The 15785-nt window shown below is 43.2% G+C and overlaps 1 protein-coding gene across 3 annotated transcripts in view; it reads right to left on the reverse strand.

Moving 5' to 3' along the window:
• LOC126298573 (prostaglandin E2 receptor EP4 subtype) overlaps positions 1–15785 on the reverse strand; it is a 566300-nt gene that overhangs the window by 186568 nt on the left and 363947 nt on the right. For all 3 annotated transcript variants that reach the window (XM_049989942.1, XM_049989944.1, XM_049989943.1), the window contains exon 3: positions 6680–6857. In XM_049989942.1, coding sequence (XP_049845899.1) covers positions 6680–6857 — 178 coding nt within the window. The remainder of the gene's footprint in view (positions 1–6679; positions 6858–15785) is intronic.

The raw sequence follows: 15785 nt of genomic DNA on the forward strand, positions 1-15785 counted from the left end.
GTAGTAAGGAAATAGAAGAACACATAGACATACATGGTGACATGAGAAAACGAAGGCTTAAATTTTATGAGTACATTTTTAAAAAATGGCACCCACTAGGTTGCCAAAACAAAGCAGAATTTTACGAAAACAGACGTAAGGCCAAAACTGAGCCAATTAAATGGATCGCTGCGATTAAGGAGGATCTTAAAGTCCCCGGTAAACTCAGGCAGGCGATACAGGTAGAAAATCATTCATAAAAAGATATTTGATTGGAAAGTTGGTCAGAGGCAAATTAGAAAACGGACTGGAACACCGTGTTCTGATGAAAGAAAGAGGTTTCATTCTGAAAGGATGCAACAAATTTGGATACACAGGAAGGCCAACCATCAAAAGCGACGTAGATTGATTGTACCTCTCGTGGTCCTATTGGGCACATAATAACAAATATGTCAAATCACATCAACCATATATAATAACCTTATATTAATCACAGCAGTCTCTCTTATAAAGTACGTGAACCTGCTAACGAAAACAAAAGTTAAATGTAAATTGATTATTTCCTTAGAGTTAACAAGCAGTACTGCTTGAAACACGCAGATGAGCGAAACATGATCACATCTGCTTAACTACGTGCTCGCCCACCTTCGGAACACAACGCAGCAGCGATTCTGCGTGGTATGTATTCGACAAATCCTAGGCAGATTTCCAGCGGTATGTGACACCATATATCTACGCACAGGTCACGCAATTCCAGTAAATCACGGGCCGGTGGTCTGTGTACACATAGCTATTGCACGATAGCGTCACAGATGTCACCCGTCGGATTCAAAGACGGTCAAGAGAGCAGCATGAGTTCAAACCACTGTAGTAAGACTTTGGCCTTATAACATGGACGGTTAGCCCACTGGAAGATGTCAGTGCCATCAGAAAAGATGTCGAGCACGAATGGATGCATATGGTCCGTAATAATGTTCACGTAGCCCACTGCTGTTAAGGCACCTTTGTTTGCTACCACAGGTCCCATGAAGGCCATATCACAATACTGCCCCCAACCGCTTTTGTGTCCGTAGTTCGTGGTCTAGTGGCTAGCTTTGCTGCCTCCGAATCATGGGGTCCCGGGTTCAGTTCCCGGTCGGGTTGGCGATTTTCTCTGCCCGAGGACTGGGTGTTTGCGTTGTCCTCACCATCATCATTATCATTATCATCATCATTCGTGACAATGGCTAGATTGGTTTGTTTAAAAACTGGACTGCGTACAAATTGGGACTTTGTACAGGAGCTTATGACCAAGCAGTTGAGTGCCCCACATACCAAACATCATCTCCATCAAACGCCTTTGTCCGTGGTGAGATATATATTTCGAGCAACCGTTTATCTGAATGACAGCTTATCCGAACACTAACATCGTGTTGGTATAACAAGAAACGCCATTCATTCGACCATGTGACACGTTTCCACTCGTCCACTGTCCAATTTCGATGACTCCATACACAATACAAGCGTAATTGATGATGTCGTTCGGTCATCGTGGGAAGACGTTGCGTCTTCTGATGCGGAGTCCCATGTTCAACAATACGTGCTGAACAGTGAGCTTGTAAAAAATTGTACAAACACCAGCATTGCGCTCTTTCGTCAGATCTACCACAGATCGCTACCTATACTCCTTATGGCACACAGAGAGGCCAAGCCTTTATGTTCTGTGATGTGGGGCGATCATCCAACTACTTGCTGTCTACACGAGGTTTCATCGTCCTTCAACCACTTTCCATAGATGCACATGACAGTAGGTTACGAGTTGAACATCAACATTTCCGAAATTCTCGTTTCCAAGCGACGGAGCATAACAACCCGTCTATTGCCAAAGCCGCTTGTATCAATGGATCACCTGTATCGTCGTGATTCCCTATTCTGCTACCTAATAACTTCCAAAACACCGGGCCTCATACTCGGGTTCTATTGACGACAAAAAGGTAGGCTTCAGTGTTTCAGACAGCCCTTGGGCTAGTGACCGTTTGTACACCCATCAGATGAAGATGATGATGGCGTGTGACGAGAGCCTCCCGTCGGGTACACCGCTCGCCTGGTGCAAGTCTTTCGATTTGACGCCACTTCGGCTACTTGCGCGTCGATGGGGATGAAATGAAGATGATTACGACAACACAACACCGAGTCCCTAAGCGGAGAAAATCTCCGACCCAGCCAGGAATCGCACCCGGGCTCTTAGGACTGACAGTCTGTTACGCTGACCACTCAACAGCTACCGTGGGCGGACACACCCCTCAGAAATATCGTCTTACTGTTACTGTCTTACAGTCTGAATACTACACACACGTCCTCCAGATTAGGCAGATGGAGCAAATTAGTTTGTTGTTTTTGCATTAAATATGGTGTAATATAACAGAAACGGATAATCTTGAGGAACTAGTATCAATTTTAAAACAACATGCTGAAGAATCGGCCCCAGCAAATCAACGTAAAAAACATGCATGGTCAACTACTGAATGCGATGTAGTTCATGATGAAAGATGTCAAGCTTGGATAAAATTTCAAACTCACAAAACAGAAGAAAATGCAACTAATGTCAGAAACATAAGAAAAAAATTCTTTCAAACTATCAGAAAAACAAAGCGGCAATATCAGAAGGGTCTACTGAGTTCCATTGAAGGAAACTACTACAGAACCAATTCCACAGATTATTTCAAAGCCTTTGATAAACAATTACGTAATTATAACGCTCCCACACTATTGATGAGAAACAGAGGTGGAAGAATAGCCCACAATAACGAAGAAAACGTAGAAATCATGGCAGAAGCATTCAACAAGCTCTTGAACTGTGGTGAATCTGAAAAGCTCTTAACAATAGACACAAGCACCTCTGTAAGAACCAATCCAAAAGATATAAACCCATCTACAGTACAAGAAATAGAAATTGTACTTAAAGAAATGAGAAACTACAAAGCATGTGGTGAAAGCTAAGTGTTTGAGTTGTTTTACTAGCATACTTTCACATTTCTGCAGACATATTTACACATTATTTTACAAAAAAATTGGACAGCCGGAAAATTCCCAGAAGAGCTGACCACAGTTACAATTAACCTACTTCATAAGAAAGGAGACAAAAGAGATCCGGACAACTATAAAGGAATCTCGCTCTTGGACTGTACTTACAAGGTTTCTTCCAAGATTTTATAAAATAGGATCAAAGAACAACTGGATAAGGAACTAGGGGAATACCAAGGAGGCTTCAGATCTTGGAGAAGCTGTGCCGGACAAATAATTAAACTAAAATTTATCATGGGTTATTCCCGCAAACGAATCAAGCCTCCCTCAATTACATTTATAGATTTTAAGAAAGTGTATGATTCTATCCATTGACCCTCACTATTCAAAATTTTGAGACTTTTCCGACTCCACCCAAAATTAATTAAACTGATAGAACTTACCTTAACGAATGCAAACTCGAAAATTAAGTTCAGAGGGGCCTTTATGAATCATTGTTGGTAAAAATTGGTTTAAGGTAGGGAGACGGCGTGTCACCACTTCTTTTTAATTGTGTCCCAGAATACATAATGAGGGTATGGTACAATGACAATCCAAAGAACATTAAGGTTGGAACACAAGAACATGACATAAAGTTGAACTTTTTAGGATTTGCTGATGACCTCACTGTTGTCTCCAACAACATTCAAGAAACCAAACAACAAATACATTCTTTATTGGAAATAGTCCAGAGCGTTGGCCTTAAAATATCTTTTGAAAACACAGAAATAATGCTAACGGAACCGCCACTGGCAAACAAAATTGGAATCGGAGAACACGAGATAAAAATTTCTGAAAAGTTTAAATACTCGGGAGAAATAATAACACGCTATCTGAATGAGAAACCATCATGGACGAGTAGAATAAACAAACAGATTAAAACACATCATGTTACCAAGAACATATGTAACAAACAATGTCTCTCAATAGCCACAAAACTGAGAAACTACAAAACAGTCACGCAACAGAAAATAATATATGCTAGCGAAACTATATTTTAAATAGCTAGATGATTAATTGAAATAGAAAGAAGAATAATCAGAACACTTACAAATACAAAATAACAAAAAGACGGAGTTTGGAGAATAGCTTCAAATTAAACAATTTATAAAGAAATTGAACCAGTGACAAGTACAATGAATAAGAAACGATGTCTTTCCCCGGACATTTCATATGGACAACAGAAAACAGAATTAGGAAGAGAATAAATGAGAAGTTATGGAATAGTAACAACGGCATCTGATGAATCGCAGAGATCAATGATGATGAAATTACAGATTACGATGGAGGATCTGAAAGGCAAGACATACGCGCTCTAGATACTTCAGAATAAATGTCTCACTATCAATTAAAAAAAAATGGGAAGGGTGATTTCGGATGAGGAGAGAAGGGCACGATCTGAAAGAATGAAAAGTATTGGGCCAACAGAAAACAGAAGAACCTAATCCATAATATTGACTAAAGTGGTCCAATGTTGGCCATAAAATAATAATTTTAATAAAATGTGTTCTGAAGTGGGCGTCGAGGGGCTTATGGAGGCAGCATTTAGTTCATGGGCGGTTCCTGAGAAAGACCAAAAAACAATTTTTGGAGCTGCGGATTACAAGACGGCTATGCTCAGCAAATGGCTGTCATTTTTCCGATGTATTCCTTAGATGCCGCTACAGAGCTTTAAATGTTACCCTACTCGTAAACTTTCGCTCATTTTATTCCACAACCACTGTCTACTATCTTACAGTATTTAGTACTTTTCCGTCTCTTCCCCACTCACACTGTTTCCTTCTCACTCAGTATGAAATGCGCGTATATGTTCGGATGCCCAACTTTTGGGAAGATTTTTAAAGGTTCTGAGGAAAGTACTATGACGCAGGTGGGACCCCACTTTTCAATCAGAGTCTTTTAATAAACAGGAATATATAAGCCTTTTTTGTGCTTCGAGAATTTTCCGCTGGTATCTTTCCTTACCGCGTCACATGCACACAACATCATCAGGAGGCAGTGAATCTTGCTGTGGAAGTCGACAACGTCTACAAGAATGCTTTTGGCAAGCACAAATGTCAAATAGCACTATAAATTAATAATCTCCGTGAGGTCTCTCCAACACTTTTGGTAAATGATGCGACTCAGTGCGTCTATTCACAGTTTCTTCGCCCTTCGGAAACTCTTCAACTGAAAATGTGTATGATGAGTAAGTATATGAATTATGATAATGGCCAGACGCTTTTTACGATTTTTGTCACGCTGAATTATCCGAATGGTATGGAAATCAGTAGATGCGATGTACATAAGCAGGTAAACAAATTATTACACTTTCAGAAAAAATGGACATTTATTCAAGAGAAAGACAGTCACAAACTGAGAAAGTCAATAACCAGTTGGTCCATCTCTGGCCCTTATGTAACCATTTATTCTGCTTGATATTACTTGATAGAGTTGCTGGATGTACTAAGCGATATCGGGCCAAATTTTCTCCAATTTGCGCGTTAAATAATCAAAATCCCCAGATGTTTGGAGGACCGTGCCCTTAATGCAGCAAAAGTTCTCCATTGAGGAGAGATCCGGCGACCTTGCTGGCCAAGGTACGGTTTGGGAAGGGGGAAGACAAACAGTAGAAACTCTCCTTGCGGTCAGGCGGCTATTATATTCCTGAAATTGAAGCCCACTTTGGCTGGCCATGAAGGGCAACAAAACGAGTCAGAGGATGTCGTCGATGTCGCATTGTGCCGTCAGCTTGCCATGGGCGACAACCAAAGAGGTCCTGCTATGGAAAGAAATGGCACCCCATACCATCATTGTCGGTTCGTATAGCGGGCTACAGTCAGTTTGGTGTCCCACTGCTGTCCAGGGCGCCACCAGACACGTCTTCGCTGGTCATCAGGGCTCAGTTCAAAGCGGGCTCGTCACCGAACACAATTCTACTCCTGTCAATGAGTTACAGCCCGATGACGTCTCTGGACAGGCTCCAAACACTGGTAGGATACAAACCCGACTGCCGTTCGCGATACGTCCCGACAACCAGGGGTGATAGTCTGGGGTGCCATTTCATATCACAGCAGGACACCCGCGGTAGCCTTAAAAAAAGTACGACAAGAGTTTCCACTGCTTGTCTTTGTGCTTTTCGAAACCCTACCGTGGCCGACAAGATCGCCGGATCTCTCCCCAGTTGAGAACGTTTGGAGCATTATGGGCAGGGCCCTCCAACTAGCTCGGGATTTTGACGATCCAACGCGTTAATTGGACAGACTTACACAATTTCTCTCAGGAGGACATCGAACAACTCTGTCATTCAGTGACGAGCCGAACAAATGATTACGTAAGAGCCAGAGGTGGACCAGCACGTTATTGACGTGCTCAGCTTGTGAAGCTCTTTCTCTTCAATAACTCAGCCAATTTTTCTGAAATTGTAATCGTTTATTTATGTGTACTTCACATTTACCGATTTCCGTCCCATTCGGATAATTCCTCCGTTGTGTGACGCTTTTTTTGTCTAATTTTTTTGACTTAGTCTGTAAGGATTCGGAGATGCTTAGGTTCGTCAAAATGAGAAGACTTCAGTGTTGAACAAATTGCTTTTGTCTATGTCATTAAAATGTCTACTGCGGATACAGAGCAGTGCAACGAGAAGTAGAAAAGTGACGAAATGAAGAGAAGCACTCACCGAAAGTAAAGTAGAGGTATGCGTAGGCCACGTCCTCTGGTGCCTTGGCCTTTCTCAGGCGCACACACTTGCCGTCCTCAAAGTAGATTCCAAACCCGGTGAGCGGTAGGCACACCAGCACCAGCACCACGGCCCACAGGATGAAGATGGACTGTTTTATCATGTGGTACGTCACGTGCTGAAACAGAGAAAAGAGCCGCTCATTTCTCGTGTGCCACACCTTCGGGGGTTGGACAACAATATGAAAACACAGCGAGAAATGCATGCTCCAACACAAACGGAGATGTTAGGCAAGCCTGCAGGTTAGGATGTTGTATTTGACCACGAATGGTACGTGTGCAATTTCCTCAAAACGTTGCAAGTGTCAGTCGTGGCCAGAAGAGTGTACTCTGTAGTTGTGAGTGCTTTACATAGGAGGTAAGTAACAGAGGGAGACGAAGTATTTAGTGTTTTAGGAGACACCGTATCGAAGATTCGTGCTGCACTCAGGGAAAGCGGAAAAACATCGTCCACTCATTCGTAACGAGGACGGAAGTTTCTCGTGATCATGAGAGACGGTCATCGAAGAGGATTGTGACGAAATATGAGAAGACGACACCCGCAAAACTGCTGCAGAACTGAATTTATCACACGTAAACCCTGTCAGCATCAGAACAATACGGAGGGAGCTCCATAAACAGGGAACTGCATGGCGAGCTGCAATTCTAAGGCCACTCATCAGTGATGCCAATGCGGGTCGCGCGGAAACGTGGCGCCCAAGTCATAAAACGCGGACTATGGAGCGATGGAAGACAGTAATTTGGTTGGATAAGTCTTGTTTCACATAGATTCCCACCTCTGGTGGAGTTTACAAAAATGGCTCTGAACACTATGGGACTTAACATCTGAGGTCATCAGTCCCCTAGAACTTATAACTACTTAAACCTAACTAAGCTAAGGACATCACACACATCCGTGCCCGAGGCAGGATTCGAACCTCCGATCGTAGCAGTCGCGCGGTTCCAGACTGAAGCGCCTAGAATCGCTCGGTCACACAGGCTGGCTTCGAGTTTACATCCCAAGAGTTAAATATGTCGGTGGGTTCGGTGATGGTTTCCTCAGCCGTATCGTTGGTGGGCTCTATGTGCTCTGTGGTTAGTGAGCAGGACAGCATAACCGCCAATTACGTTATAGCTGATCAGGTCCATCCCGTGATACAAGTTTGCTTCTCAATGGTGATGCTGTGTTCCAATACGACAGGTTCCCCGTACACACAGCTCGCAACGTCCAGGACTGGTTTTATAACAGGCATTCCAAAAGTTTCCGTTTGAGGACGGTGCTGCAGCGTATATGTAACGCAGTGCGATTCTGGTGCGGGTATATAAGCACCGACATGTAGGCAAGGGCCTTCGAAAGGAAAATTTTTGATCGTCTCTTAGAAGTGCACGATGATGAATTGTCACAACATATCAGGCCAGCGCAGCTACCATATTTCAATACTACTGAGCTTTCGTAGTCTACATTGGAGAGCAGTTTGCATGATTGCTATCCCCCTCCATCACCATTACCTGAATTCGTCAATATTTTGCAGAAAGTAGATTCTCTTGAAAACCATACATTCCGAAATGATTGGAAGCTCGTTTGAATGCCAACTGGTTTGATACGCCTTATTAGGCATGGTAGTGTGTTAAGCTTTCTATTGTTTCCATATTTTTCTCCACCCTATGTATATTAAATACTTAGTTACTGGCACAGATGGAGAAAATAAAAGTGGCTCGGAAAATATTTATAGTAAGACGGATGCGGGATTTATCCTTGTTAATGATCATCCGATTGTCCTCTCCTCACATCTGTGAAACCGTGACAAAGCTGACAACGCAGTGTGTACTGTTTCCCCGTTTTACTGAAAATATCCATACAGTCGTTCATCTTATGTGACGTGATCCTCATATGGAGTCAACAGTTGCTGGATATACCAGTTAGCACTAACTGTTTGCTGAAGAATCTTACTATGATGCAGATACCAAATACTGCGCACCAAACACCATTTTTAAGGTTATGCAAAGTACATACGGGGATTTTCTGGTGCATAATGGAGCATATTCTGTCAGTGTATAGACAGTGACAGGCTCAACTAAACCTCATATGAAAGAAGGAAAGAACTGAGGATCCAAAAGTTCTGATTCCACTTCACTCACAAACGAGCAGCAGAACTCAACAAGCGATAGTTCGTCTGGACGCTATTAACTCATTCACAACAATACATTTGTAATGATACAGATGCAGGCCTTTTTTGATGGTATTAAAAATTGTTGGAAGGTGACTATCAACAGCCGTCAAGTAATGCATAAAATGCATGTTTGACCATCAGGTACTTTTATTTTAGACGCAAATGTTCCTCGGTTTTAGTCACAGACCATTTCCACGGATTACGGTTAAAATATTTTATGTCAGAGTACTGCTCTGTTTACGCTTGTTATTAGTCTATTTGCTTCTAAAAGTCCTGTGTTGTATACTAGAATTCAAGACATGCTCTACACATTAGACGTGACCATTATTTGAGTAATGACAGATGTGATGTTGTGGCTTAAACTGTTTTAATCTTAATCCACGTTGATAGTCTGTGGCTGAAACCTGTCGATATTTGATCGTCAAACATGCATTTTATATTTTTCGATGGCGTTTGGACACGACGAGTTCTCAATTGCCACTTGCACAGATTGTCGTTAAGATTTCGACGGAGTTTGTTCGAGGCTTTCTTTCACTGGGGCTACGTTTTCTGGTTTTCGACCTGGTTTTTATTCGCTATATTGCCACTACATATCGTATTGCACACTGTGCTGGAGGTTTCCCAGCCCCGGACAAGTTTCTCACGAGCGGTGCCTCGCAGAACGATCGACAATGAACTCGCGCTGTTTATCATGAGCATAATTTTGTGCTGGATTCATCTGATCACTAAACACGTTTGCTCCTCACTTTAAGTCAGACGTCATGACGCACCGAATTACGGGATGAGTGTTCTACCTTGGAATACTTTTTTAGACTTGCGCCTTTACCCAGATCTGTAACAGGAGTTTATTATATATTTCCAATCCTGTTTTTAAATGATGGCATTCGCTTTTTATGTGCTGTAGTCTTGTTTGAAATTACAAAAATTACTATGAAAAATTGAGATTTTTCCGAAGTGAAGCATGTTTCAAGGTACAATATGGTTACGTATCTAGGAACAAATATTGTATTGAAATTCAGAATCGTTGCAGTCGAGAAAATCTTTTCAGTACTGTTTTCAGTCGTCTCTCTGTTACATTACTACTTTGCTACACACTAATAATCCGCAAGTTAAATCAAATAAAGCAGACGTATTAACAAAAACCAGTTACAATTTAAATACATTTTCAAACTGAAGCTATTGGAACCTGATCCAAATTTCCATTTTCAAGACAAGTAAAATTGTGCAGAAATAACGAAAACTCAGTTAATTTGCAAATATCCCTGCTTCGAAACACTTGTTGTTTTTCCCACCCCATCTACGAATATGTCGCCAGCTGCGATTGTATGGATTATTCTCACTCTAATAATGAATTTTCATTTGGCACCAACAACATTAGATTTCTATTAAAACTGCCTAGTAGCCGATATCATAGAAATACACTGACGAAAAAAACACATCAAAAAACAGTCAATGTAGAGCAATGAAATTTCGGGAATGTATTTGTGTAGGTAACATATTTAAGTGATTAACATTGCAAGATCACAGGTTAATGTAAGTGTGGCGTCATTGTAAATGTGTACTGCTGGTACATTAATAACCGATGTAGCCGCCAGAATGCTGAATGCAAGCATACAAACTTGCGTGCATTGTGTTTCACAGGTGGCGGACGTCAGTTTCTGGGCTGGAGTTACATGCCTGTTGCACTTGGTCGGTCAATACAGGGACGGTTATTGATGGCGTTGGCGTCCGAGGCAACATTTCGACACTCTGTAGAGCATGTTGGGTTACATCAGCGGTATGTGGGCGAGCGTTACCCTGTTGGAAAACACCCCCTGGAATGCTGTTCACGAATAGCAGCACAACAGATCGAATCAACAGACTGACGTACAGCTTTGCAGTCAGTGTAGGTGGGATATCCACGAGAATGCTCCTGCTGTCATACGACGAGACCACAACCCCAGGTGTAGACCCATTTTGTCCAGCACGCAGACAAATTTGTTGCAGGCCCTCATCTGGATTCCTTCTAATCCAACACCGGCACCGAGGCAGAACCAGCTTTCATCAGAAAAGACAACAGATCTCCACCCTGCTCTCCACTGAGCTCTCTCTTGATACCACTGAAGTCGAAAACGGCGGTGTTTTGGGGCCAGTAGAATGCACGTTACAGGGCGTCTGGCATGGAGTTGTGCTTGAAGTAACCGATTTGTAACAGCTCTTTGAGTCACTGTGGTGTCGACTGCTGCTGCAGATGCAGTAAGGTGCACCAGAGCCGTGCGCCGAACACGGTGCTCTTCCCTCTCGGTAGTGCCATGTGACTGTCCGGAGCCCGGTCTTCTTGCGACTGTACATTCTTGTGACCACCACTGCCAGCAATCGTGTACAGTGGCTACATTCCTACCAAGTCTTTCTGCAGTATCGCAGAAGGAACATCCAGCTGCTCGTAGCCTTATTACATGAGCTCTAAACTCAGTGAGGCGTTGATAAGGGCGCCTTTGTTGCCTCAAAGGCATTCTTGACTAAATGGCTCTGAGCACTATGGGACTTGACATCTGAGGTCATCAGTCCCCTAGAACTTAGAGCTACTTAAACCTAACTAAACTAAGGACATGACACACATCCATGCCCGAGGCAGGATTCGAACCTGCGACCGCAGCAGTCGCGCGGTTCCGGACTGAAGCGCCGAGAACCTCTCGGCACCGCGCACTCTTGACTAACGTCAACTCACTACATCCAATCTCAAAGATAATCATCGCTCACGATTGAGGCAGCATGTACTTAAGGCAAGCCTAATTTGTATCCTTATAGTGGCGCTACTTGCGCCACTCTTATGTGCCTGGCATCATCTTTTAGGCGCACATGGTAGGGCAAATAGAAGTGGCCCGGGCGAGTGGATGCGATTGAACGTGTATTTATGCATATAACCACACGCTGTAAGGCGCACACCACATGTACTCCCGCCACGTGATCCACACCGGTTCAGACGGTAATGCGGGCTGTCTGTGTGAGTGGTGTTGTTAGCAGTCGGGTCGCGGTCCTATCTGGGCATCCAGGTCACCTGATATCTCAGTGTGCGATTATTTTGTGTGGGGAGTCCTCAAGTCTAAGGCTAATCATAAAGAACCCTCATAGTCTTCGACAACTGCAACAGAACATTTCAAACGAGAATGCAGCAATCCCAGCAGCCCAGCTTCGTTCCGCTTTGATCAACTTGCTGACATTGACCCAAAAGTGCCAAGAGATGAATGGTGGTCACTTTCAGCATCGGCTGTATTTCCTTTCCTTTGCTGTGTTTCTTTGCACCCTGGAACTCTGTTCTCCGGGCCACTTTTATTTCCACCAACCTGTACAAACACCGCTACCAACTTTCGTTTATGTCGCACAGCTCTTTCTTGGTGTTGCGGATTCTTTTTCGTCAGTGTACATCCTAACTAGCTTCACTAATTATTGTGGCGTATAGAAACTCTTATTTCACCTGTAGACAGTTTCAGGACATGCTATTGGCGTGCTTGTGTCACTGTTTTGAAAATACATATGTTTCTGTGCATTCCTTCCTTACTGGTAAAGATGTATTTCTCTTTTGTGCAACGAGAAAATATATATAACATTGCACCAAAGGCACTTCATTTTTAGTTGAAAAACGTTATCAGTGACGATTTCAACCAGAGAAGTCAGGTAGCTGCAAAATTTGCCATGGTGGAATTCTTGGCTAAAAAGTTTTTGTGTTACTTGCTGTGTGAAATTTAGTAAACTGTCGAGGTTTCTAGACATACTGTCGTCACCTTTTTCAAATGCAGGTAACTGACTATCGAACTATATGTTTTCTTCTTTTTGCCCAATAATCGACTTCATTATGAGGTAAAGAAGTCGACATTTGATTTATCGTCGGAAGTCACGTGTGATCGCGTTATATCGCTTTTGATTCAGTCCATCTTCTTCACAGCATGACAACGTCGTGATGGCATTTATTACTTGGGCATCAAAGACGAAACGAGATAGTCTATTTATTTTACAATTAGTTTCTCGCTTGTGAATAATGAGCCGGATTGCCGAAAGTTTGAAGTTAATTCAAATTAGTTGTAGAAAGAAAACCGAGGACATTTTATCGATAGAAGTCAACTATTTCCGTCGGCGGCAGAGCTGGTTGTTATCGATACAGTTCGTAAGAACTTCTTCATTTACGTTTCTAAATGAGAAAATCTACTGTGCTACTGCAGTGAATGCTATGTAAATTGGCTAGCTGCGTTAGCAGACCTCCCGTCGCGTATCACCGGAGTCCAAACTACCACTCCCATTCAGTGCACTGACAATCAACTAAAAAGCTCTTGACGATTTCAGCAATTCGCGCAGAACTGTTTTCACTTTCTGATAGCTGGAGAACGGTATTGACGAGCGTTGCCGATTTGCCTTAGGCAGCTATATCTGGTTGTCTGCTGCTGCAGTGAATGCTTCGTAAATTGGGGTGCGGGGTGGGCGGTGTTCTCGGGACTGCTTCGTTAGAGGCTCGAAGATCCACCCGCGTAAGCGGCCGACGGCAGAACACGCGCCTCTGTACGTGACAGTGCGAACCCAGTCGAGGAGACGAACGGATTACATATTACTACGGCAGGCCAAGTAACTTGTGCTGAATACTGCACTACATTTTAAAGTGCGGCAGATACATGACACCATTTTGCAATAGTCTCTGCAAACACCGGTCAGAACGTTCTGTCAATCGTACAATTCCTAGACGATAGAAGTCTGTTCCTTGATCACGGAGCAATTCGAGCAGGAGGAGATTAGTGTTTAACGTGGTCGACAACGAGGTCATTAGAGACAAGTACAAGCTCGGATTAGGGAAGGATCGCGAAGGAAATCGGCCGTGTCCTTTCAAATGAACCATCTCGGCATTTGCCTGAAGCGACTTAGGAAGATCACGGAAAACCAAATTCAAAATGGCCGGACGATAGTTTTGACATTAATCACTCTCCACGTTCAGGAATACTTTCTAGTTTTGATGGAGACCGTTTAAACGCATTAATTCACAATGATCCACACCAGTGACGCAAGAACTGGCAAATGTGATGAACTGTGATCATTCCGACAGTGCGATGTTTGCATGCAGTTGGGAAACTTCGAAAACTGGGTGTATGGGTATCGAATGCTCTAAGGCAAAATGACAAAAATCAGCGGGTGGCCATATGTGCATCTCTGCTTGCTTGAACAACACCGGCCATTCCTAGCCTGTATCGTTACTGGTGACGAGAAATAATGTCTGCGCTAACGTAAGAAATGAGTCCAAACAAAGCATCGACTGCCCGTAGAATGACCTGCGCCCGTCGAAAAATGAAAAAAAAAGATAATGTTATGCATCTGGTGGAACAGCGACGGTGTGTGTGGTGTGCTATGAATTGATTCCCCGAGTGCAACCACCACTGCTGATATTTACTGTGAGCATGTGAGGCGCCTTGCAGACGCAGCTCAAGAGCAACGACCAGGAAGACCGCGTGAGGTGATGCTACTCCACGATAGACTGACAAAAACGCTGTACAGGAGATGGGTTGGGAAGTCATTCCGCACCCACCTTATTCACCTGGTCTTGTGCCCTCAGATTTTTCGCCTTTTCCGCACTCTGCCGAACAATCTTCAATGAACTTCCTTTCCGGATGAAAATGCACTCAAAACATAGCTCTAGAAGTTCTTCGCCTCGCAACCACGTTATTTCTACAGTCATGGAATCGAAAAGTTCCCCCAGCGTTGGCATGCTGTTGTAAAAAGTGAAGAATAATATATTATTGATAACTAACGTCTCTGTCACGTGTCTGTGTTGTGTTTATTAAATTTAATGGAAAAACGCTACGAACTTATATACTAACTTAAATGTTTTGTCCATATACCGCCAGAATTTAACGGTGAGTCTATGTGTGCAATTTACAAGTTTTTCCCTTAAAAATCGTTCTGTCCCACGTACTTCAACTTTGGAGAACGATTCCAGTTGTCGCGCCATTTCACCCGCGTACTTTGATGCACCTGATATCCACACAGTAGCAGAACTGTCTCCGCGGAAACCCGGACCGTGTACTACGTTTTCCGACAATGCGCTGCTCTTATTGTGAAATGGTGTTTGCGTGGGACGACACGTGTAACAGTTCCTACGTACAAAAAAAAAAATGGCTCTGAGCACTATGGGACTTAACATCTGTGGTCATCAGTCCCCTAGAACTTAGAACTACTTAAACCTAACTAACCTAAGGACATCACACACATCCATGCCCGAGGCAGGATTCGAACCTGCGACCGTAGCAGTCGCACGGCTCCGGACTCCTACGTACAGTGGGGTGGAATTCCTCTTAGTTGTGCCAAGTCTGTACAGTAATATATTTCACGTAATATTCACCGCTTTGTGGATTACATCTTTTCTATCTGAACACCATTCGAGAACACTCGAAGTTTTTCATAGATCGATCCTCTCGTAGTGATCACTATCACGCTTCATCAGAAACACAGACGTCGGGACTTGGTAACATCACTTGAAAACACGAAACGACCACCATACCAGAGAACTATTTATTGTACTCATAGACGAACCGAAATCGCTCGTGTCGACATCCAGTCTAGGGTTTGGTCCCAGAATTAATATGTCGCTCCGTAGCGGAGTATGCCCAGTAATGAAACTTTCTGACAGATTAAAACTGCTTGGCGGCCGGGCACGCACTTTTAATCTGTCGGAGAGTTTCGCAATATCACGCAGTTTGTTAGTCGAGCGAATCTGTGAGAGACTATTTCTCTGAAGCAATACACGACTAACGAACAGAATGCACTGGGAGGATATGTTGGACCACTATTTCAATGCATGACAATTGCTAAGGAACAGAGATATTGTTAGACAGGAGTAATAGAGGTGGAATGGTATATTTGTATTGAAAAATTGTACAGATT

This window comes from Schistocerca gregaria, chromosome X (genome assembly GCF_023897955.1).
Source record: "Schistocerca gregaria isolate iqSchGreg1 chromosome X, iqSchGreg1.2, whole genome shotgun sequence".
Lineage (NCBI taxonomy): Eukaryota > Metazoa > Arthropoda > Insecta > Orthoptera > Acrididae > Schistocerca > Schistocerca gregaria.